Source organism: Pithys albifrons, chromosome 5 (assembly GCF_047495875.1).
Source record: "Pithys albifrons albifrons isolate INPA30051 chromosome 5, PitAlb_v1, whole genome shotgun sequence".
NCBI lineage: Eukaryota > Metazoa > Chordata > Aves > Passeriformes > Thamnophilidae > Pithys > Pithys albifrons.
In genome coordinates this window covers 75,954,335-75,979,916 of record NC_092462.1, presented here as the reverse complement: position 1 = coordinate 75,979,916, position 25,582 = coordinate 75,954,335, and the positions used below count along the sequence as shown (strand labels likewise).

At 47.0% G+C, this 25,582-nt stretch overlaps 1 protein-coding gene across 1 annotated transcript in view; it reads left to right on the top strand.

Annotated features, from left to right (window-relative positions):
* Positions 1-6,022: 6,022 nt before the first annotated feature.
* The window catches only part of LOC139672663 (uncharacterized), a 36,956-nt gene continuing 17,396 nt past the window's right edge, over positions 6,023-25,582 (top strand). The window contains exons 1-3 of the mRNA XM_071557109.1: positions 6,023-6,546; positions 19,991-20,128; positions 21,533-21,728. Coding sequence (XP_071413210.1) covers positions 6,487-6,546; positions 19,991-20,128; positions 21,533-21,728 — 394 coding nt within the window. The 5' untranslated portion in view covers positions 6,023-6,486. The remainder of the gene's footprint in view (positions 6,547-19,990; positions 20,129-21,532; positions 21,729-25,582) is intronic.

Genomic DNA, 25,582 nt, shown 5'->3' with positions numbered 1-25,582 from the left:
AACCATTCTGTGAATCCAATCCAGTGTTTCAATAATGATTTCACAATCAGAGAAGGGAAGTGCCATGATCTGGTAAAGGGACTGGAGTTGGACCAAGGGTTGGACTTGATGATCTCGGAGGTCTTTTCCAACCCAATCCATTCTATGATTCTATGAAGCTGTGGCTGCCCCACCCCTGGGAGCGTCCAAGGCCAGGCTGGACAGGGCTTGGAGCACACTTGGGGTGGGAGGTGACCCTGCCCATGGCAGGGATCGGGATGAAATGACCTTTAAGGGCTCTTTCAACCCAAACCATTCCATGATTTTATGACCTTGTCACTTTTTGTCCCATCAGGTGTGTGGGAGGGGACACAGACTATTAATTAAGAGATCACAATATTCACAATTCTGTTGTTATTAATCCCTTCCACTGAGCTCACACCTACCTGAGGCCAAGACAGAAAGAATTCCCATGTCAAAAACTTGGCAACTGACACCTCACTGGCACAATCCATGACCTGATGATTAAATATTCCTCTTTCCAAGGTATTTGCAGTCAGCAGGAACACCTGTATTTTCTCTTCTCCCCTGCAATTAGCACATTAATCAATGGCTGTATTTTCATACATTTCATTTCACCTTTAAAAGCCCTCGGTGCCCACAGAATTTTGGGGGAAGCTGAACCAGGCAGTTCCATCTCTCTCCCAAAATCTCCCCCAGCAATGGCCTTTTGAAAAATTCCCCTCCACTTTTTCCATTCCAAGTGACATTTCATTGGAAAGGCTTTTAGCAAATTACATCTCAGGCTGAGTAAGTCTCTGGATTATTGTTAGAAAATTAATCAGGAACGTGAACAGCTTCCTGTGCCATGTGTGAGCGACAAACAGGCAGAAAATCCGTCCTCCTCCTCCCCTCCCTGCCTGTGAATTGCTCTGCTAAAAATAAAGGGAATGACAGAATTTCGGGATTGCATGACAAGAGGAGCCCTTCAGTCACTTGCAGGCGAGAAAAGCAAATGGCAAGTTTGCTCACAGATGACATTTGGATGCGTTATTAGAGCTCCTGCTCTCCCTGGAAGGAGTGGAAAAAGGCCCTGAAATCCAGCAGGGTGATCCTTGTGCTTCCAGGAAAAGCGAGCCTGGAATTGTTGCTTCTTTCAGTGGCATTTACTCTTTTATTTGTGCCTTTTCTCCCCCTCACTCAGCACCTCGTTAGGTGTTATTTAAGTCTCTTAAATCATTAGGTGCTGGTTTTTAGGGAGGTGGATAAGCAAGGACTAGGATAAATTTAATTGCATTTTGGAGATCAGGCTGCATTTTCTTGTCAGCATTTTAATTATTTTCAGCAATGAAAATAATTGACGTCCTCGGATGCTGAAAACTCACCCCCCAATCCTGCAGAGCCAACGCAGCCTCTGCCTGTTGGGAGATGTTACGTTGGATCCGTGGCAGAGAAATGCTCTGAGCAGAATAAATAACTCAGGAGACAGGAAATTTTACAGAGGCACCTCTATTTTTCAGTCTAATTCAGCTTTGCTGTTAGTAGAGAAGGAAAAGCAGTGCTGGTGAATGGAGCTGCATCCAGCTGGTCACCAGTGGTGTCCCCCAGGGGTCTGTGTTGGGTCCAGTCCTGTTTAACATCTTTATTGATGATTTAGATGAGGGGATTGAGTCCATCAGCAGCAAATTTGCTGATGACACCAAGTTGGGAGGGAGTGTCGACCTGCTGGAAGGCAGGAGGGCTCTGCAGAGGGATCTGGAGAGACTGGAGAGATGGGCTGATTGCAATGGGATGGAGTTCAACAAGGCCAAGTGCAGGTCCTGCCCTTTGGCCACCCCAACCCCCTGCAGCGCTCCAGGCTGGGCACAGAGTGGCTGGAGAGCAGCCAGGCAGAGGGACCTGGGGGGACTGAGGGACAGGAAGCTCAACAGGAGCCACCAGTGTGCCCAGGTGGCCAAGAAGGCCAAGGGGACCCTGGCCTGGATCCAAACTAGCGTGGCCAGCAGGCCCAGGGCAGTGACCCTTCCCCTGGACTCTGCCTTGGGGAGGCCACACCTTGAGTGTTGTGTTCAGTTCTGGGCCCCTCAGTTGAGGCAAGAGATTGAGGGGCTGGAGCGGGGCCAGAGAAGAGCAACGAGGCTGGAGAAGGGACTGGAGGTGGCACTGAGTGTCCTCTGAAACACCTCCAGGGACAGAGAATCCACCATGTCTTGATCCAACCCCACTGGGATCACCAGCCCAGGGCACAGAGTGCCAGAGTGATCCCAGTGGGGTTGGATCAAGGCTTGGACTTGATGATCTCAGAGGTCTCTTCCAACCCAAGTGAGAAGAGAAGAGCAACGAGGCTGGAGAAGGGAGTGGAGCACAAGTGCTGTGGGGAGAGGCTGAGGGAGCTGGGGGTGTTCAGCCTGGAGAAGAGGAGGCTCAGAGGTGACCTCGGCACTGTCTGGAAGTGCCTGAAGGGAAGTTGTGGCCAGCTGGGGGTTGGTCTCTTCTCCCAGGCACTCAGCAATAGGACAAGGGGGCACGATGGGCTCAAGCTCTGCCAGGGGAAATTGAAGTTGGAGAGCAGCAAAAACTTCTTTGCAGAGAGAGTGCTCAGGCATTGGAATGGGCTGCCCAGAGAGGGGGTGGATTCCCCATCCCTGGAGGTTTTTCAGCTGAGCTTGGCCGTGGCACTGAGTGCCATGATCTGGTAAAGGGACTGGAGTTGGACCAAGGGTTGGACTGGATGATCTGGGAGGTCTTTTCCAGCCCAATCCATTCTATGATTCTGATTCTAATTATTTATTGCCTGATTTAACTGGGCACTCTGGAGCTACATCCATATGGACAGCTGGATGTATTGCTAATACTCACACCAGAGAGGCTTAATTGCTTTGCAGCTGGAGCTCAATAACTTTATGAAAGATTAAACAAGGTTCTGTCTGCAAAACACGGAGTGTGGAGCTACAGTGGGTGACCCTGGAGATTCCTCTCCCTCCTCCACAGCTCCTGATCCAGAAGGGAAGGACTGGCAGGATCGTGTCAGATCCATGAGCTGCATCTTCAGCCGCTCCAGTTTCAGCTGCTCCTGGAGCTTTAGAAGAGGTCAATAAAATATGTAAATAAATAAAACTGTGATTTTAAGGGGAAATTCCTCCTCTGCCCTTGCTGAAACATGGAATGTTAATCAGTGCTTGTAGGAAATGTCTCAGGGAGAGCATGGTCATGGAATCATGGAATGGTTTGGGTTGGAAGGGACCTTAAAGCTCATCTCCTTCCAATCCCCTGCCATGGGCACGGACACCTTCCCCAGACCAGGTTCTGGCTGTGCCAGGGGAAGGTGGAGCTCCTCGTTCCTTCATGGCACCTCAAGGGAAGCAGGGGAGGATTGTAGGGATTGGGAAGCAAGGGGAGGAGTGCAGGGATTGGGAAGCAAGGGGAGGAGTGCAGGGATTGGGAAGCAAGGGGAGGAGTGCAGGGATTGGGAAGCAAGGGGAGGAGTGCAGGGATTGGGAAGCAAGGGAGGAGTGCAGGGATTGGGAAGCAAGGGAGGGTTGCAGGGATTGGGAAGCAAGGGAGGACTGCAGGGATTGGGAAGCAAGGGAGGCTTGCAGGGATTGGGAAGCGAGGGAGGACTGCAGGGATTGGGAAGCAATGGAGGATTGCAGGGATAGGGAAGCAGGGGAGGACTGCAGGGATTGGGAAGCACGGGAGGGTTGCAGGGATTGGGAAGCACGGGAGGGTTGCAGGGATTGGGAAGCACGGGAGGGTTGCAGGGATTGGGAAGCAGGGGAGGCTTGCAGGGATTGGGAAGCAAGGGAGGCTTGCAGGGATTGGGAAGCAAGGGAGGCTTGCAGGGATTGGGAAGCAAGGGAGGCTTGCAGGGATTGGGAAGCAAGGGAGGACTGCAGGGATTGGGAAGCAAGGGAGGCTTGCAGGGATTGGGAAGCGAGGGAGGACTGCAGGGATTGGGAAGCGGGGGAGGCTTGCAGGGATTGGGAAGCAAGGGAGGGTTGCAGGGATTGGGAAGCGAGGGAGGACTGCAGGGATTGGGAAGCAAGGGAGGACTGCAGGGATTGGGAAGCGAGGGAGGGTTGCAGGGATTGGGAAGCGAGGGAGGACTGCAGGGATTGGGAAGCAATGGAGGATTGCAGGGATAGGGAAGCAGGGGAGGACTGCAGGGATTGGGAAGCAAGGGAGGCTTGCAGGGATTGGGAAGCAAGGGAGGCTTGCAGGGATTGGGAAGCAAGGGAGGACTGCAGGGATTGGGAAGCAAGGGAGGACTGCAGGGATTGGGAAGCGGGGGAGGCTTGCAGGGATTGGGAAGCAAGGGAGGGTTGCAGGGATTGGGAAACAAGGGAGGATTGCAGGGATAGGAAAGCAGGGGAGGATTGCAGGGATTGGGAAGCAATGGAGGATTGCAGGGATTGGGAAGCGAGGGAGGACTGCAGGGATTGGGAAGCAAGGGAGGATTGCAGGGATTGGGAAGCACGGGAGGGTTGCAGGGATTGGGAAGCAGGGGAGGACTGCAGGGATTGGGAAGCAATGGAGGATTGCAGGGATAGGGAAGCAGGGGAGGACTGCAGGGATTGGGAAGCAATGGAGGATTGCAGGGATAGGGAAGCAGGGGAGAATTACAGGGATTGGGAAGCAAGGGAGCATTTTCTTTGACACCCAGGTCCAAAGGTGTCCCTGCAGAGATTCATCTTCCCTTCTCCACCTGCCCAAAGGACAGAGCACCTCCCCCAGACCTGAAGTCTGTCCTCACAACATGAGTGTGTGACAATTTACCACAGACCATCCCTCCTGGTGGGTTTCCCTCCTAGGCAAACTGCTTTAATTCCCTGGTAACTCCAGCCCTGTCCCAAAATGCCTGCTCTGAGATTCCAGTGCCCATCCATCACCCAGCCCCAAAGCTCAAGGCCTCAGGGGTCTCTGCAGTGGGCTGGGACAGAAGAGCAGGGCAATGGTTCCCTGTCATAGGATGAGCTCATGGCCACCAAACTCACTTAGAAAACCAGTAACTTACAGGAATTCCCCCTTGGTGGGCACCTGCTGAGCCCCCAAACCCCCCAGAGCTGCCCCAGCCCTGGGCAACAACAGCCCAAGGCCGTGGAGCTGCTGCAGCGAGTGCAGAGGAGGCCCCGGAGATGCTGCAGGGCTGGAGCCCCTCTGGGCTGGAGCCAGGCTGGGAGAGCTGGGGGGGTCACCTGGAGAAGAGAAGGCTCCAGGGACACCTGAGAGCCCCTGGCAGGGCCTGAAGGGGCTCCAGGAGAGCTGGAGAGGGACTGGGGACAAGGCCTGGAGGGACAGGACACAGGGAATGGCTTCCCACTGCCAGAGGACAGGGATGGGTGGCAGGACATGGGCTGAAGCTGCACCAGGGGAGGGGCAGGTTGGACATGAGGAAGAATTTCCTCACAGAAAGGGGGGTTGGGCATTGGAAGGGGCTGCCCAGGGAGGTGGTGGAGTCCCATTCCCGGAGGTGTCCAAGGAAAGGCTGGAGGTGGCACTTGGTGCCATGGGCTGGTCTCCAAAGTTGTGTTTGGCCACAGGTTGGACTCGATGATCTTGGAGGTCTTTTTGAATCCAAATAATCGTGTGAGATGGAAGATTAAAGAGAAATCCTTGTCTGGGAGGGTGGGCAGGCCCTGGCACAGGTTGGGCAGAGAAGCTGTGGCTGCCCCTGGATCCCTGGGAGTGTCCCAGGGCAGGTTGGACACGGCTTGGAGCACCCTGGGCTGGTGGGAGGTGTCCCTGCCCATGGCACGGGTGGCACCGGACGGGATTTAAGGTGTCTCCCACCCCACCCCACCTGCGCTACCTGATCCCCCTAAGGACAGGACGGACACGCCCGCCCATTCCCGCTCCATCCGGGCATTTCCCGCCTTCCCTGCGCGCCAAAACCCGCGGCCCACAACGCGCGTCTGCGCCCCGCCCACCTTCCCCTCCAGCGACCAATCACAGCGCAGGAAGTCTGGCGGTGGGGAGGGGGGCGGTCCCCGCGCGTGCGCGGAGTGGGTGCGTGTCCCTGGCGACGGGAGGGGAAAGAGACAGAGGGACAGCGGGACAGGGGGACAGCCGGACAGAGGGACAGCCGGACAGGGGGACAGAGGGACAGCCGGACAGAGGGACAGCCGGACAGGGGGACAGCCGGACAGAGGGACAGGGGGACAGAGGGACAGCGGGACAGAGGGACAGCGGGACAGAGGGACAGCCGGACAGAGGGACAGCCGGACAGAGGGACAGCGGGACAGCCGGACAGCCGGACAGAGGGACAGGGGGACAGCCGGACAGAGGGACAGGGGGACAGCCGGACAGAGGGACAGAGGGACAGGGGGACAGCCGGACAGAGGGACAGCCGGACAGAGGGACAGCGGGACAGAGGGACAGCGGGACAGGGGGACAGCCGGACAGGGGGACAGCCGGACAGAGGGACAGCCGGACAGAGGGACAGCCGGACAGGGGGACAGCCGGACAGAGGACACCGACACCGACACACAGCTGCCCGACCCTGCCGCCATGGGGCCGCCCCAGGACGAGCAGCAGCAGGAGGAGGAGGAGGAGGAGGAGCGCGGTCCGGTGAGTGCGGCTGCAGGGGGGGAAGGCATGGCAGGTTGGTTCGCTCCTGTTTATTCTCATCCCTGTGGGAATGGGGTAAGAGGTCTGGTCTCACCCTCTGCCCCATGAAGGGCCTTTCCCCCTGTGGTTCTGCCGCCCCCGGGGGGAGCGGGGCCGCCTTGAGCTGAGCCAGCCTCGCCCCCCGCTCCAAGGGCCGGGCTGGCCCCGCCATCCCCTCCACATCACCCGGGGCAAGGCCTGAGCCTCCCTCCCCTCCTGGGAAAAGGGTGTGTGTTCTGTTGTTGTGTCCTAGTTACAATATAATAATTATAAATGATCCTGTTCCCTTCGTGCCTTATTCTGGTGTAGAGAGGCGTGGGTGGTGCTGGCTGGGCCACTTCTGGGACAGAGGGGCTGGAATCAGGCAGTGGTTTCAGTTGGAGGGGACATTAAAGGTCATCCCATCGCACCCCTGCCATGGGCAGGGACACCTCCCACCAGCCCAGGGTGCTCCAAGCCCTGTCCAACCTGCCCTTGGACACTCCCAGGGATCCAGGGGCAGCCACAGCTTCTCTGCCCAACCTGCCCACACTCACAGTCAGGAATTTTCTCCCAATATCCCACCCAAATCTCTTCTTTTCCAGTTGGAAGCCATTCCCTGTGTCCTGTCCCTCCAGGCCTTGTCCCCAGTCCCTCTCCAGCTCTCCTGGAGCCCCTTCAGGCCCTGCCAGGGGCTCTCAGGTGTCCCTGGAGCCTTCTCTTCTCCAGGTGACCCCCCCAGCTCTCCCAGCCTGGCTCCAGCCCAGAGGGGCTCCAGAATCATGGAATGGTTTGGGTTGGAAGGGACCTTAAAGCCCACCCAGTGCCACCCCTGCCATGGGCAGGAACACCTTCTACTATTCCAAGTTCCTCCAAGCCCTGTCCAACCTGGCCTGGGACACTCCCAGGGATGGGGCAGCCACAGCTTCTCTGCCCAACCTGTGCCAGGGCCTGCCCACCCTCCCAGACAAGGATTTCTCTTTAATCTTCCATCTCACACGATTATTTGGGTTGGAAAAGACCTCCAAGATCATCGAGTCCAACCTGTGGCCAAACAACCTTGGAGACCAGCCCATGGCACCAAGTGCCACCTCCAGCCTTTCCTTGGACACCTCCAGGGATGGGACTCCACCACCTCCCTGGGCAGCCCCTTCCAATGCCCAACCCCCCTTTCTGTGAGGAAATTCTTCCTCATGTCCAACCTGCCCCTCCCCTGGTGCAGCTTCAGCCCATGTCCTGCCACCCATCCCTGCCCTCTGGCAGTGGGAAGCCATTCCCTGTGTCCTGTCCCTCCAGGCCTTGTCCCCAGTCCCTCTCCAGCTCTTCTGGAGCCCCTTCAGGCCCTGCAAGGGGCTCTCAGGTGTCCCTGGAGCCTTCTCTTCTCCAGGTGACCCCCCCCCAGCTCTCCCAGCCTGGCTCCAGCCCAGAGGGGCTCCAGAATCATGGAATGGTCTGGGTTGGAAGGGACCTTAAAGGCCATCTCAATCCCCGCTGCCATGGGCAGGGACACCTCCCACCAGCCCAGGGTGCTCCAAGCCCTGTCCAACCTGCCCTTGGACACTCCCAGGGATGGGGCAGCCACAGCTTCTCTGCCCAACCTGTGCCAGGCCCTGCCCACCCTCCCAGCCAGCAATTCCTTCCTGACATCTAATCCAAGTCTCTCCACTTTAAATTTAAATGTGTTCCCCCTTGTCCTGTCACTCTCTGCCTGTTTAAAAAGTTGCTGCTCTTCTTTATGAGCCACCTTTAAGTGCTGGGAGGCCCCACTGAGGTTTCCCTGGAGCCTTCTCTGCTCCAGCAGAACTGGAGTGGCCCTGTGGACCATTCCTGGCCTGGCAGGGCTCACACACAGCTCTGTGCACTCTGCTGTGTTCACACCAGCGTTAGAGAGTGGGAGGACATCTCTAGGAATCATTTCCCATCCCATCCTGCCACCTCCACACTCAGGAGTCTGCCTTCCTGAAGTTGCCTCCTGGGAGAGCATTGGGAAGATCCTAAGAATCTTAGAATGGATTGGGTTGGAAAAGACCTCCCAAATCATCAATCCAACCCTTGATCCAACCCCACTGTGATCACCAGCCCAGGGCACTGAGTGTCCTGGGCTGGTGATCACAGTGGGGTTGGATCAAGATGTGGAGGATTCTCACTCAGTGCCACATCCACAGAATGACAGAATGGATTGGGTTGGAAAAGACGTCCCAGATCATCGAGTCCAACCCTTGGTCCAACTCCAGTCCCTTTACCAGATCATGGCACTCAGTGCCACGGCCAAGCTCAGCTGAAAAACCTCCAGGGATGGGGAATCCACCCCCTCTCTGGGCAGCCCATTCCAATGCCTGAGCACTCTCTCTGCAAAGAAGTTTTTGCTGCTCTCCAACTTCAATTTCCCCTGGCAGAGCTTGAGCCCATCGTGCCCCCTTGTCCTATTGCTGAGTGCCTGGGAGAAGAGACCAACCCCCAGCTGGCCACAACTTCCCTTCCCATGGAGCCGCACCTGATGTTGTCACTCTGTTCTCGTGGTGGTTTCCAGGGGTGTGAAGGGCTTGGAGCACCTGCAGAGGCTCTGGGAGGTTGTTGGGAGGTCCCTCTGTGTCCTTGGACAGCCCTTGTTGGGCTGGAGATGTTCATGGATCTCAGTCCTGTAGGAGGAAAGGGAAAGAGGACAAACCAAAATGAAAAGTCAGAAGGTGGTGGTTGCTCCAGAGCGATGGAGGAACTCAGAGGTGCAACAGCCACTTGGTGACCAGTTTTAGATGCCTTATCAACTGTGAGAAACTTCCCTGGGAAGAACCATGGATTTGGTCTTACCAGGAAAAATAGGAAAAATTAATATAAAGAATGGAAAGAGCCGTGGGGATAAATGGGATGTGTTCAAGCTGTGTCTGACTGAAACACAGGATGGGGATAAATGGGATGTGTTCAAGCTGTGTCTGACTGAAACACAGGATGGGGATAAATGGGATGTGTTCAAGCTGTGTCTGACTGAAACACAGGGTGGGGATAAATGGGATGTGTTCAAGCTGTGTCTGACTGAAACACAGGATGGGGATAAATGGGATGTGTCCAAGGTGTGTCTGACTGAAACACAGGATGGAAAGAGCCATGGGGATAAATGGGATGTGTCCAAGGTGTGTCTGACTGAAACACAGGATGGGGATAAATGGGATGTGTCCAAGGTGTGTCTGACTTTAATGAACATGGGAACTCATAATCCTGATTCAGTTTCCAAAATTCCTCTGCACAAGGACCTTCACTGTGTGTTTTCAGGAAGGATCATTTGCCACAGGATATCAGGGATGGTTCTTGCACTGCTGCTTATTCTTATATTTATATTTAATGTAGTTCATTTAAGTGCTGATTTACTGACGAATTTCACAGTCAACTTCATGATTCTGAGTTGTGTGTGATGTTACAAAGCAGTGAATTTACCTCCTGCTTGTTTTGCCTTTCTGTTCATCACAGGTCAGGTTGTTTTGGTCCTTTTTGGGTGTCAGGTTCTGTTGTTTTTTTGGAGGCTGTTTCTTCCTCCTCTGGGTTTGTTTGCTCTGGGCTTTAAGTGCTGCTCTGACAACCTGAGCTCAGCTCTGGGAATTCCAGGTGGAGCTGAGCCAAGCCTGTTCCTCCCTTCCTGCTGCTCTGGGTTCCAGGGGGTGCAGGAACAGACAGAGTAACCCAGGAGGAGCTTTTGCTTTTTATACCATTTCTAATTTTATCACTGAAAATGCTTTGTCTGTTTCTTCTTTCAGTTTGTTTTTAATTATGGGGATGATTTAATCAAAATTTTGGGACTGCATTTAGGTAAACATAAGGATTACAAATAAGATGCAGGAGGATCAAGTTTTCTTTCTTACATCCTGCAAATCAATGGCTTCATTCCAGAGTGTCCCTTAATCCTTGAAATTTTATTTCATAGAATCCTAGAATGGATTGGGTTGGAAAAGACCTCTGAGATCATCAAGTCCAACCCTTGGTCCAACTCCAGTCCCTTTACCAGATCATGGCACTCAGTGCCACGGCCAAGCTCAGCTGAAAAACCTCCAGGGATGGGGAATCCACCCCCTCTCTGGGCAGCCCATTCCAATCCCTGAGCACTCTCTCTGCAAAGAAGTTTTTGCTGCTCTCCAACTTCAATTTCCCCTGGCAGAGCTTGAGCCCATCGTGCCCCCTTGTCCTATTGCTGAGTGCCTGGGAGAAGAGACCAACCCCCAGCTGGCCACAACTTCCCTTCAGGCACTTCCAGACAGTGCTGAGGTCACCTCTGAGCCTCCTCTTCTCCAGGCTGAACACCCCCAGCTCCCTCAGCCTCTCCCCACAGCACTTGTGGACGTGGTTTTTGTGTCCATGTGTGAGACCTGAATGATTTAAATAGAAATTTTGGGATGGGTGAATGTGTTGGTTCCACAGGTGGAATTCTGGCATTGCTCCTGGATTTATTTGTGGAGCTTTTGGCTTGGTGGGTGTTGATTTCCATCCTGGGATAATCAGTAATATTTTCTTTCCCATGAGATTCCTTGGGTTGAATGTTCCTGAGTTTTATGTGGATTGTGGAGCTTTGGGAAATTCCTGAGTAATTATAAGTTTATTCCTTTATATTTCTCTTCCATCTCCCACCACCCCCCTCCAGATCTGTAATTTATGGGCATTTTGTTAAGAAATGTTGTTAAATTGACCTGGAAAATCAAGACTGATAAACCTGGATGGAGTTGGGAGACTGAGGGATGTTTTGTTGTGTTCTCTCTGTCCTCCTATTTTTTTTCCTTCTTCCTTAAACCAAAAAAAAAGGGATGTTTCCTGCTCAGATCAGAGAAGTGCACACTGGAAAACCATTGGAATTATGTTTTAATGGGAATTAACTCTATAAATGTATTTTCTCTGCATTTCTTCCCCTTCTTGTGTTCATCACTGGGAGAACAGCACCAGCTTCTTACCTGAAATATTAAAATGAGTAATAATGTTCTAATTGTGATACAAACATTTATTTAATAGCTTTTAATTCTCATTTAATGTGTTGCCATGGGGGGGCCTGTGGGGTTTCCTTTCATAAGCAAAGACAGGTGAGATTTTGGAGCATTAACAAAAAAAAATGTGCATTTTGGTTGCATCAAACCCCTCAGGGATCAGCTCTGCTGGTTTTGTTCTACCCCAAATTCTCTGTGCTTAGTGAAAAGAGAAATATTTATTTTAGATATTTTTAATTATATTTATTTTATATATTTATGCCATCAATTAGTGTTCAGTGAACAGTTTTTGGGCCTCTGCCTGGAAGTGCTGCTGTTTTAATTCCAAAATAAAGCTCATTGAATTTGTTCCAAATCCTGATGTGAAGTGAATGGGTTTGGAAACCTGGAAGTGGGAAGGGAACAATTCTGGGAGAGAATTCCCTCAAAGTGGAAGCTCAGTTGTTCTTTATCCTTCTATAATCTCATTTCATCCCAATTTGCCCAAGACTCATTCAAATTAAATTCCCTCTCCAAGGAATATTCTTGCTGACTTCAGCTGATACTGAGCTCTGATTATTTATTTTTTTTTTCATTCTACAATAAAATATTTTCATAAAGATTAAAATAAGAAGCTACAAGGACGAGAAACCTCCTCAGACTGTTTTTCATCTTGTTTGTTCAACACCAGATGGGCTGAAACCATAAAGAAAAAGGCTCAAATTCCAAGTTTGTCTGAAGTTCAATGAATTTCTTATCTTGGACATATTTTCTTTCTGTTGCCAGTTGAGTTTTGGGTTTTTCCTGGAAGGAGGTGACCAGTGAACTTTGGGAAGTGCAGGATTGTCTCCAGTGGCTTTGGGAATGGCAGGATTGTCTCCAGTGGCTTTGGGAAGTGCAGGATTGTCTCCAGTGGATTTGGGAAGTGCAGGATTGTCTCCAGTGGCTTTGGGAAGTGCAGGATTGTCTCCAGTGGCTTTGGGAAGTGCAGGAGTGTCTCCAGTGGGCTTTGGGAAGTGCAGGATTGTCTCCAGTGGCTTTGGGAACGGCAGGAGTGTCTCCAGTGGCTTTGGGAATGGCAGGATTGTCTCCAGAGGGCTTTGAGAAGTGCAGCATTCCATCCAGAGGGCTTTGGAAACTACAAGATTGTCTCCATATGGCTTTGGGAAGTGCAGGATTGTCTCCATATGGCTTTGGGAAGTGCAGGATTGTCTCCAGTGGCTTTGGGAGCTGCAGGATTGTCTCCAGTGGCTTTGGGAGCTGCAGGATTGTCTCCAGTGGCTTTGGGAGCTGCAGGATTGTCTCCAGGGGCTTTGGGAAGTGCAGGATTGTCTCCAGTGGCTTTGGGAGCTGCAGGATTGTCTCCAGTGGCTTTGGGAAGTGCAGGATTGTCTCCAGAGGGCTTTGGGAGCTGCAGGAATGTCTCCAGAGGGCTTTGGGAGCTGCAGGATTGTCTCCAGTGGCTTTGGGAAGTGCAGGATTGTCTCCAGAGGGCTTTGGGAATGGCAGGATTGTCTCCAGTGGCTTTGAGAAGTGCAGGATTGTCTCCAGTGGCTTTGGGAATGGCAGGATTGTCTCCAGTGGGTTTTGGGAACTACAGGATTGTCTCCAGAGGCTTTGGGAAGTGCAGGATTCTCTTCAGGGAATTTGGAAACTACAGGATTGTCTCCAGTGGTTTTGGGAGCTGCAGGATTGTCTCCAGTGGGGTTTGGGAACTACAGGAATGTCTCCAGAGGGCTTTGGGAAATGCACAATTGTCTCCAGTGGCTTTGGAAGCTGCAGGATTGTCTCCAGGGCTTTGGGAGCTGTAGGATTGTCTCCAGTGGATTTTGGGAGCTGTAGGATTGTCTCCAGTGGCTTTGGGAAGTGCAGGATTCTCTCCAGGGGGTTTGGGAAGTGCAGGATTGTCTCCAGTGGCTTTGGGAATGGCAGGATTGTCTCCAGAGGACTTTGGGAAGTGCAGGATTGTCTCCAGAGGGCTTTGGGAGCTGCAAGATTGTCTCCAGTGGCTTTGGAAGCTGCAGGATTGTCTCCAGTGGATTCTGGGAGCTGCAGGATTGTCTCCAGGGGCTTTGGGAATGGCAGGATTGTCTCCAGTGGCTTTGGGAGCTGCAGGATTGTCTCCAGTGGGCTTTGGGAGCTGCAGGATTGTCTCCAGGGGCTTTGGGAAGTGCAGGATTGTCTCCAGTGGCTTTGGGAATGGCAGGATTGTCTCTAGTCGACTTTGGGAGCTGCAGGATTGTCTCCAGTGGGGTTTGGGAACTACAGGAATGTCTCCAGAGGCTTTGGGAAATGCAGAATTGTCTCCAGTGGACTTTGGAAGCTGCAGGATTGTCTCCAGTGGCTTTGTGAGCTGCAGGATTGTCTCCAGTGGCTTTGTGAGCTGCAGGATTGTCTCCAGAGGGCTTTGGGAGCTGTAGGATTGTCTCCAGTGGATTTTGGGAGCTGCAGGATTGTCTCCAGAGGGCTTTGGGAAGTGCAGGATTCTCTCCAGGGGGTTTGTGAGCTGCAGGATTGTCTCCAGAGGGCTTTGGGAAGTGCAGGATTGTCTCCAGGGGCTTTGGGAAGTGCAGGATTGTCTCCAGGGAATTTGGGAGCTGCAGGATTGTCTCCAGTGGCTTTGGGAGCTGCAGGATTGTCTCCAGTGGCTTTGGGAGCTACAGGATTGTCTCCAGAGGGCTTTGGGAATGGCAGGATTGTCTCCAGAGGACTTTGGGAATGGCAGGATTGTCTCCAGAGGACTTTGGGAGCTGCAGGATTGTCTCCAGAGGGCTTTAGGAAGTGCAGGATTGTCTCCAGAGGGCTTTGGGAATGGCAGGATTCTCTCCAGAGAATTGGGCAAGTGCAGAATTGTCTCCAGTGGGCTTTGGGAGCTGCAGGATTGTCTCCAGTGGGCTTTGGGAGCTGCAGGATTGTCTCCAGTGGGCTTTAGGAGCTGCAGGATTGTCTCCAGTGGCTGTGGGAAGAGCAGGATTGTCTCCTGTGGGCTTTGGGAGCTGCAGGATTGTCTCCAGGGGACTTTGGGAATGGCAGGATTGTCTCCAGAGGCTTTGGGATGTGCAGGATCCTCTCCATGGTTGGTGGTTCCTCTGCTGTGCTGGAGGAGAGTCTGTCATAGGAACAGGGTTATAATTGAAGTGCCTGCCAGGAATATGAGTAAGGAAACAACTTGGAGAGCCAGGAATTGCTTAAGAAGGTCATTGGAAAGGGGAAAACAAGGAATATCAGCACATGGAGTTTGGTTGGGTTGTCTTTGTTCATCCTGCAGGGAATGAGTTGGGAAGAGTCGTTTGTGCCTGGTTGAGTCCTGGTTTTGGAGGGATGACCCCACATGGTCAGTGACAGTCATCACCTCTGGGGTTCTACAGCTTTTGAAACCTGGAGAACAAATATTCCCACTTTTCCAGAATCCCAAAGTGGTTGGAGTTGGAAGGGACCTTTGAAGATCATTTCTCCAACCCCAAATTCCGAGTGGTTTATTGACCTGTGTGGGAATTTGTGGCACATTTTTATTTCAGTGATTCTGTGGAAGGAAAAACTGGGTGTTTGAGGAGTAAAAAATGGGAAAACCTGGAATTGGAATCCCAGCTTTCCAAGTGAAGGGAGCTGCAGATAGGAAAGTCTGGGGGTTTCCTGTTCACAGGCAGAATTAGAGATGAAGCTCTTGGGGATCCGGGGGGGAAGTTTGGGAATAAAGTTCAGCTCATCTTCAGCTCTGCATGTCCTGAGACAGGATGAAAATAAAACTATTCCCTGGAAACTTGGATTCCTGGGAATTGGGAATTAGAGGCCTAAACTGGGTATCAACCCGAGCCCAACAAGGTGAGGATTTCAGGTGTCTTTTGAACAGGTGACCCAATGTCCTAGTTCAGCAGGAGGGACCAGCTAACCCTGTGTGGGGGTGATCAAAGCTGTGTATTCCACCCCCTCTATTCATTCCCCAAGGACAATGGGCCATTAGCAGCAGCTGCCCAGGGAGCCATTATCACCTTCACACCCAGCCTGAGGGGATGTGGCTGCTCATGGGCCATCAACAGCTCAACACCCCCTGGCTCCCAGAGTTAATCACCCATTGTGTGAGTCCCCGCCCAGGGGGAGGGACTGGGTGCTCCCTGAGGGTACATAAGTGGTGGGTAAGAAGACCTCGGGAACTTCTCCTTGGACCTAGAGCAGCAGCAGGACCTCGACAGGAGGAGATCACCGCTCTCGCCCAGACCACAGCCCTCACCTGCACCAACAGGTTTTTCTTTTCCTTTTGCTCTGGACTTGGGGGAACCACAGGGGTCTCAGCACAAGGGCAAACAAACCCCCTTGGGTTTGTGCCCCAGGACACTGGGTTATACTGCTGGGGTTTTGTGCTGGTTTAAAGGTGAACCAGCAGGGGAAATGAACTCACCACGAGAGAGATTATAAGTCAGACCTAAAATTTAATAACAATATTACAATAACGACACTGACACACAAGGGAAATTGCTTTCAACTCACAAACCCCAGCAGTATAACCCAGTGTCCTGGGGCACAAACCCAAGGGGGTTTGTTTGCCCTTGTGCTGAGACCCCTGTGGTTCCCCCAAGTCCAGAGCAAAAGGAAAAGAAAAACCTGTTGGTGCAGGCGAGGGCTGTGGTCTGGGCAAGAGCGGGGATCTCCTGTCGAGGTCCTGCTGCTGCTCTGGATCTGACGAGAGGTTCCCGAGGTCTTCTTACCCACCACTTATGTACCCTCAGGGAGCACCCAGTCCCTCCCCCTGGGCGGGGACTCACACAATGGGTGATTAACTCTGGGAGCCAGGGGGTGTTGAACTGTTGATGGCCCATTGGCAGCTCCGCCCCCCTCAGGCTGGGTGTGAAGGTGCCAATGGCTCCCTGGGCAGCTGCTGCTAATGGCCCATTGACCTTGGGGAATGAATAGAGGGAGTAGAATACACAGCTTTGATCACCCCCACACAGGGTTAGCTGGTCCCTCCTGCTGAACTAGGACAGGTTTTGTGAGTTGAAAGCAATCTCCCTTGTGTGTCAGTGTCGTTATTGTAATATTATTATTAAATTTTAGCTCTGACTTATAATCTCTCTCGTGGTGAGTTCATTTCCCCTGCTGGTTCACCTTTGAACCAGCACACCCAAAATCAAAGGGATTTTCCTCACCTGAAATGTGGAAATTCTGTCTCCGGGGCGGAATCAGTGGATCTTTAGGAACAGAAAGATTTATTTGTGGTGGCTGAGATTTATTTTTGGGGCTTGTTCTGTTTTGTGTAAAAAAAGGACATTCAGAAATAAAAGAGTCGAACTCACCTTTCTGAAATTCCAGTGTGGACGAGCAGTTTTGTAATAAATTTTGAAATATTTTAAGCTTTTATTCCCATCTTTTCCAGTTTCACAGAATCCGGGTGGCAGTTTAGGAGGGAATATTCACATTTAAAGAAAATAATCCGAAATGTTGAATTTTGAAGGTTTCTTTTATGTTCAGACAGGGCTGATCTCTGGAATTTTCCTTATTTCCTTCTGGGAAACCCTTTTCTCAGTCTATACCCCTTTAATTCCGCCCTTCACAGGTGAATTCCCACCTTATGGATCACTGTAATTCCCACGGCAGTGGATCCAGAGCTCCGGGTACAGCTGGAGGTGACACTTTTGTGTTCCACAAATACCTTTTTTCCCAATTCCAATCCAGACTGTGGGAACTTTCCTGACTGGGAAAAGCTTTTCCAGCCCCTCTGAAATCAGGAATGGGATGTCAGAGTTTGTAACAGGGATATAAGTCAAGCCCTGGTTTTAATAGTAAATAATTAATATATTTAATAATTAATTTAATAATTAATTAATATATTTAATAATTAATTTATACTTAATAAATAATATTTAATAAATAAATAATATTTATTAATTATAATTTTATATAAATATTTTATATAGAAATATATTTATTTTATGAATATAAAAATATTTATTGCTATGTTAAGATATATGTTCTAGAATAGATTATATAGACTATTTTATTAATAAATAATGAATAAATATTCATTAATTATAATAGTATATAAATGTTTTATCTAGAAATATATTTATTTTAGAAATATAGAAATATTATTTATTAATATGTTAACATATAATATGTTCCAGAATGTATTATAAAGAATATTTTAATAAAAATAATGAATAAATATTATTTATTAATTAAAACAGTATATAAATATTCTATATAGAAATATATTCATAAATATATATAATTTATTAATATTTTAAGATATATTATGTTCTAGAATAGATTATACAGAATATGTTATTAATAAATAATGAATAAATATTATTCATGAATTATAATTTTATATGAATATTTTATCTAAAAATATATTTATTTTATGACTATCTAAATATTATTTATTAATATGTTAAGATATAATATATTCCAGAATATATTATATAGAATATCTTAATAAAATAATGAATAAATATTATTTATTAATTATAATAGTATATAAATATTCCATATAGAAATATATTTATAAATATATATTATTTAATATTTTAAGATATATTATGTTACAGAATATATTATATAGAATATTTTATTAATAAATAATTAAAAACATTATTCATAAATTATAATTTTATATGAATATTTTATATAAAATAAATTTATTTTATGACTATATAAATATTATTTATTAATAGGTTAAGATATATGTTCTAGAATATATTATATAGAATATTTTAATAAAAAGAATGAATAAATATTATTTATTAATTATAATAGTGTATAAATATTGCATATAGAAATATATTTATTTTATGATTATGTAAATATTATTTATTAATATGTTAAGCTATAATATGTTCTAAAATATATAGAATATTGTAAAAATAATGAACAAATATTATTTATTAATTATAGCAGTATATAAATATTTTACATAGAAATATATTTATTTTATAAGTATATAAATTTTATTTATTAAAATCTTAAGATATAATATGTTCTATAATATATTATATAGAATATCTTAATAAAAATAATGACTAAATATTATTTATTAATTATAATAGTATATAAATATTCTGTATAGAAATATATTTATATATTATTTATTAATATTGTAAGATATAATATGTTCAAGAATAGATTATATAGTATATTTTATTAATAAATAATGAAAAATATTATTCATAAATTATAATTTTATATGAATATTTTATATAGAAATATATTTAATTTAGAAATATATAAACATTATTTTTAATATGTTAAGATATATGTTCTAGAATATATTATATAGAATATTTAATAAAATAATGACTAAATATTATTTATTAATTATAATAGTATATAAATATTTTATATAGAAATATATTTATTTTATGACTATATAAATATTATTTATTAATATGTTAAGATAGAATATGTTCTAGAATATATTATATAGAATATCTTAATAAAAATAATGAATAAATATTATTTACTAATTATAATAGTATAAAAATATTTCATATAGGAATATATTTATTTTATGAACATGTAAATATTATTTATTAATATGTTAAGATATAATATGTTCCAGAATATATTATATAGAATATTTTTAAAATAAATAATGAATAAATATTCATGAATTATAATTATATATAAGTATTTTATATAGAAATATATTTATTTTATGACTATATAAATATTATTTATGAGTATGGTAAGATATAAAATGTTCTGGACTATATTATATAGAATATATTATATAGAATAAATCATTATTAAAATACAGTATATAAAAACATTATTTATAAATAGTAGTAATGATCAATAATCATTAATAACGATTATAATATATAAATTACTATATATATATACACACTACATATATATACTATATATGTGTGTATATATATACAGATATATAGTGTGTATATACTATTTATAGTATAATATATAATAATATATATACTATAATATATAATAATATATATACTATAATATATAATAATATATATACTATATATATTTATATTTCTATATACAAAATTCTAATTTTTTATATATAAATTTTTTATGTAAATATATATACATATATATAAATATAAATATAAAAAAATATATAAATATATCTATATTTATATATATATTTATATATAATACTCTTAGAAATGCAACAGACACTGAATAAACACAGGACAAATATCAGACCCTGACTTTGATCAACCTGATGAGTAATTTTAGTGTTTTGTGATTTAAATGCACTTGGGAGTGAGAAATAAATTCCTGGCCCTGTGCAATGATTGACTGAGTGCACAAAATCAGCTTTTTGGGATCTGAAGTGGGAAAGGTCCTGCCCCTTTTCCTGGAGTTTGGGACTCTGGATGGAATTCAGCGACGAGGAGGACCCAACTTCTGCCCTTGGGGGGTGACTTGAGCACTTTATGTATTTCCCAATGATCAAACAAACACACACACACTGAAGGGGAAGAACTAATTAGTGTTTTTAATTATAACATGATGTCTTGCAGGTCATTGCCACGACCCCTCTGCGCCGGGACCGGAGCGAGGACTCCCCGAGCCGCAGCAGCAGCAGCGAAACGCCGAACTCAGCCAGCACTGGCACCTCCCTGGGAGAGGCAATCCGCAGGAAAACTGCTGCTCCTTGGGTATTCCTGCTGAGCTGGGCTTGCTGGGGGCTGGAGGGGAATTCTGGCATGGGAAGGAACAGGAAGGGTTTTATCAATTGGCCCTGAGATGAGCTCAGTTGGTTAAAACTTGGTTAATAATGCCAAGGTCATGGGTTCAATCCCCTGTGTGGGGCATTGACTGAAGAGTTGGACTTGATGAGCCTTGTGGGTCCTTTCAACTCAGGATAGTCTGGGATTGTGTGACAGTCTGTGGCACTGAGGTCTTGGATCGTGGTGGGTCCATCTGCTGGGTTTGCTGCTGTGCTGGTTTAGAGGTGAACCTGGAGGAGAAATGAACCCAACACCAAAGAGATTATAAGTCAGAGTTACAATTTAATAACAATATTACAGTAAATGCAATGGCACAAAGAGAAATTGGGTTTAACCCCCAACCCCAGCAGTCTAACCCACCCCCTGGGGCACAAACACAGGGGGGTTTGGTGGCCCCTGTGCTGAGCCCCACGTGGTTTCCCTGAGTCCAAAGGCAAAGGAAGGGACAAAGCTGTTGGTGCAGATGATGGCACAGTCTGGGGGAGAGTGGTGGGCTTCTCCTGTCCAGGTTCTGCTCCTCCTCTGGATCCCAGGAGTGGTCCCAGAGGTCCCCAAAGCCCAAGATTGTCTCCCCTCAGGTTTGGGTGGGAGCCCCCAGTGCCTCCCCCAGGGCAGGGAGTTCCACCCTGGGGGATGTGACTCTGGGAGTCAGGGGGGATTTTGGAATGGTTGCTGGCCCCTGAGCAGAGCTGAGCCCTCAGGTGGGTGTGGAGGTGCCAAGGACTCCCTGCAGGGCAGTTCTCCCAGCTCCTCTGCCAGGCTTCTTTCCCAGCCAGCTCCCAGCCTGAGGGCTCAGCTGTGCCCTGGGCAGCTGCTGCCAATGGGCCATTGGGAAGAGTTGGTGGGCAATGAATGGAGGGTGGAGAATGCCCAGCTTTGGTCACCCCCACCCAGGGATAAACTGGTCCCACCTGCTGAACTGGGACAGGTGCCAAATGTTTACCTACTCTGGGAATTCCAGGGGCTCACAGGTGGTCTGGGAGGGCTGAGCTGATCAGAATTTCATTGTTTAATGATGCTGAGAGCCTTGTGCAAAGATTGTGGCTCTTGCAGCAAAGCTCTGACTTGAAGAGGAGCTTCAGTAGCATTTCAGAGGAGCTTTCAGACCTTCAGCAGGGTTAGTGCTGTACTTTGAGCAGCTCACTGGGACACTGCCTTGCTTTTATTAGTGAATCAAAACTCTTTGATATTATAAACTGAATATTTGTATGAGATAAACAACCCAGAGACAATAATTATGATGTTTCAGATCTCAGGCATTGCTTCCTTTGGAAATAAGTCTTATAAAACATCCTTTTTGCTTGACCACTTTGTCTCCTGCTCTGTCCATAGGGAGTTGAGCCCTGGTTCCACCTTCCAGCAGAAGTGGATTCCAGCTGCTTAACTGCTGCCTCAGAGACAAGGCTTGGCCTGGCTTGGGAGAGGAATGACCTGTCAGAATTCCCTACCCTGGAGGAAGGACTGTTGTCTTCAGCAGAAGCATCTGGGAGATGTTACCCTGGAGTTCCAGCACGGGAGTCACTGCTGGGTATGTCCAAAGTGGCCTTTTGTTCAACTGCTGAATAATTGTTTTACTTTTAAATCAATCCCTCAACTGCTGAGTAATTGTTTTACTTTTAAATCAATCCCTCACCTGGATTTGGTTTCTTTTGTGTTTACAAAATGCATTTGGTGTCATTTTAGTGTCCAAACCCACCACAGGGGGTTTGGGTGCCTTCCCTGGTTCTTCTAACAGGGTAAAACTCAGGTAAAACTGAGTAAAATGGGACATTTTTTGGGTTCTCTGTAAGTGAGATTATAGTTCTCTGTGGCCCTAAACTTCATAAGTCAAAAATCTTTATTAATTTCAAAATATTAGACACCATAACAAAGGAGATGTCTTTGCATTGATAACATGAGAAGGTGTTTGATAAATGTGAGTTCAGGCTTGTTCCCTGGTCTCAGATCTTCAAACTGCTTCTTAAAGAGTTACTTTATAGTCAGAGTAATCTTCAAATAGAGTTTTAAAAGGTTTTTCAGTAGCCCTTTGCAAAGGAATCTGTTCAGTGTTGCTGCTCTTTAGCTACACATCTGTATTTTACTTCTCTTTAACTCATGGGGATATATATTCTTTTAAGGTAAGAGGAAAAAAAATGAGGAATTACAGATTAAATGTTGTCTTAGTACAGAATTTCCCCCAAACTGTGCAGTTCAAGGGATTGGCCCTTGTAGGATGTTACCATAACAGGGAAGGGGAAGGTGGTAATTACCTACAAAATATCTAAAAAAAATGGATATTTCCCCACTTTTCCTGAGATGGGGCATTGCTGTAGCTGCAGAAAAGTGGCATTTTTTCCTACATATTCTGCATTATTGTCACTTTCAGAACTGGAAACTATTTTCAGACCTTAAGCAGGGGCAGTGCTGCACTTTTCTGCTTCTGGTCCTTAAACCCAAGGACAAGGGAATTTGTTACAATCCCTTTTTATACCCTGTTTTTAGCTCTATTAACACTGTCAGTGATGCACCAACTTCTCCCTTCAGCTCTCCAGAGTGACTGGTGGATTATTTTGGGTCATGCAGGTTTGGGCATCTCTTATTTGAAATCCATCTTCAGTTTGCCATGAAATATCCTGTGTTTGATTTCTCCTGATGACATTGTTGGGTTCTGTTCCATGCCTGGAATTTACACCTCTCCAGGCACTTGGTTCCTGGTTTTCTCTGCCCCTCCAGTGGCTGTTCAGATTATCCATATTTTTCTGGCAATAGAACACTCATATTATTTAGTATTTAATAATGGCTTTTAATGGGCAGAGTGTCAGTGTAGCTTAAATAATAGGAATAAACTCTTCTCTGTGAGGTTGGGAAGGGACTGGAATGGAATTCCTGGAGAAGCTGTGGCTGCCCCATCCCTGGGAGTGTCCAAGGACAGGTTGGAGCACTCTGGGACAGTGGGAGGTGTCCCTGCCCATGGCAGGGGGTGGCACTGGGTGATCTTTAAGGTCCCTTCCAACCCAACCCATTCCATGATTCTGTGATTGTTCAGGGATTCTCTTGTATGGAGTTCTCTGTTTTGAGCTGGTGAATATTCCTGGATTTCCATGAACACCAGGACAGGATTTGGGATGAGTTCAGCTGCAATTCCTCTGCTGAAGGGACTTCAAAATCCAGTGTGTGATACAAAACCATTAAAGGCAAGACCAGCACTTCTTTTTGTCTCTCAGGAACTTCAGATAATTTCCTGGAAATTCCCAATATTTGCCCATGCAGAGGGAAAGTCTGGCATTTCTTCTGTGCTGAAAAACCTCTGCCCTGAACCTTTTCTTTGTCTTTTATGCCCCACTTGAGGAAGATGAAGTGAGCTCCTATTCTTGCCTACCAGCACAGACAGACAGGCTTGTTGTGGCTGAGTTAATTGCAAGAATCAATTAATTGCTGGCTGCTGTACATTTGGAACTACTTCTGAGATGGTTTTCAAGAGGTTTCTCTCCTTTATGAAGTGAAACCCATTCTTGGATATCTTGTCTTTGTAGTTAAAAGCTGTGTGTGCATCAGGGGGAGTTGGTTAATGGTGAATAAAACCCCCCTTTTTGTTTGGGAATTTGAGGTTCAGGACAGGTGTTAGAAAGTGGAAGGACATGGTAGATCCCTGCCCTACATCCTTGGTGAAGAATTATTTTATTTATTGTATTTGGAAGCATTTTTTCATAATTATTGTTATTTACAGAAGTAGAAACCATTTAGTCAATAAAATTCTCTTGAGGTTTATCAGGGCTTGTGTTTCCAATGGAAGGAGAAAACACAAAGCTTTTTAATATGAAATATATATAGAGATATTATGTATTTTCTATATATTTTGATATATATGAAATATATATATTTTAATGTGCTATAAAGGCAAGAGAATTCCCTCTCTTCTGCTGCAGTTTTATTTATTCCTCTCAGAGATGTGCCAGGAGCTACAGCCTTTTTATACAAGCACTTAATTCCCAGATAGGGCAGAAAAGGTGAGAGGGAAGGAAGAATTCCAGCTCTGGTATCATTTATTTCTTCTTCCCTTCAAGAAGCACCTTGAATTCCCCTCCAGGAGGGGAGAGTCACAGTGACAGCTGTACTGACACTGCTCCTGCCTCTCTGTGGAACAGCTTGACAAAGCCACGGAGCTTTTGTTTGTGTTTTGCTTTCCTCTTTTGCCTCCCCCAAATGGCAGTTGGGTGGTGGCATTCAGAACTGCCAACAGGCTGGGAGGGAAAGGCACAAACCCAGCTTTGCCTGCTCAGTGAACTCAACTGTGAGGGAGCTTTTGACCTTCAGGAAAAATCCGTGTTTTGACACAAGATGCTCCAAGAGTGATGGACTGACGTCACTGGCTGTTTGAAGCACCTGCTCCTCTGCCTGCACAACCCGAGCTGTGGCTGAGCATAATGAGCCCCCAGAGCATCCTGAGCATCCAAAATACCTCACAGGGATCTTTTCTGCCTCCTGAGGAAAACAAGTTCTGGGCCCCTCAGTTCAAGGAAGAGATTGAGGGTCTGGAGCGGGGCCAGAGAAGAGCAACGAGGCTGGAGAAGGGACTGGATGTGGCACTGAGTGTCCTCTGAAACACCTGCAGGGACAGAGAATCCACCATGTCTTGATCCAACCCCACTGGGATCACCAGCCCAGGGCACAGAGTGCCAGAGTGATCCCAGTGGGGTTGGATCAAGGGTTGGACTTGATGATCTCAGAGGTCTCTTCCAACCCAAGTGAGAAGAGAAGAGCAACGAGGCTGGAGAAGGGAGTGGAGCACAAGTGCTGTGGGGAGAGGCTGAGGGAGCTGGGGGTGTTCAGCCTGGAGAAGAGGAGGCTCAGAGGTGACCTCAGCACTGTCTGGAAGTGCCTGAAGGGAAGTTGTGGCCAGGTGGGGGTTGGTCTCTTCTCCCAGGCACTCAGCAATAGGACAAGGGGGCATGATGGGCTCAAGCTCTGCCAGGGGAAATTGAAGTTGGAGATGAGAAAAAACTTCTTTGCAGAGAGAGTGCTCAGGGATTGGAATGGGCTGCCCAGAGAGGGGGTGGATTCCCCATCCCTGAAGGTTTTTCAGCTGAGCTTGGCCGTGGCACTGAGTGCCATGATCTGGTGAGCACAGTGGGGTTGGATCAAGGGTTGGACTTGATGATCTCAGAGGTCCCTTCCAACCCAGCTGATTCTGTGATTCTATTTTAAGTTACTGTAAAAACACAAAGGTTGTGTGCTGTGAGGTGGTAAAAAGCTGAGGGAGGTGGAAGAGGTGGCTGTGTGTGTGTTTTATGTGTAAAATTGTGCTGGTTTAAAGGTGAACCTGCAGGAGAAATGAACCCAACACAACAGAGATTATAAATCACAGTTACAATTTAATAACAATATTACAATAAATGCAATGGT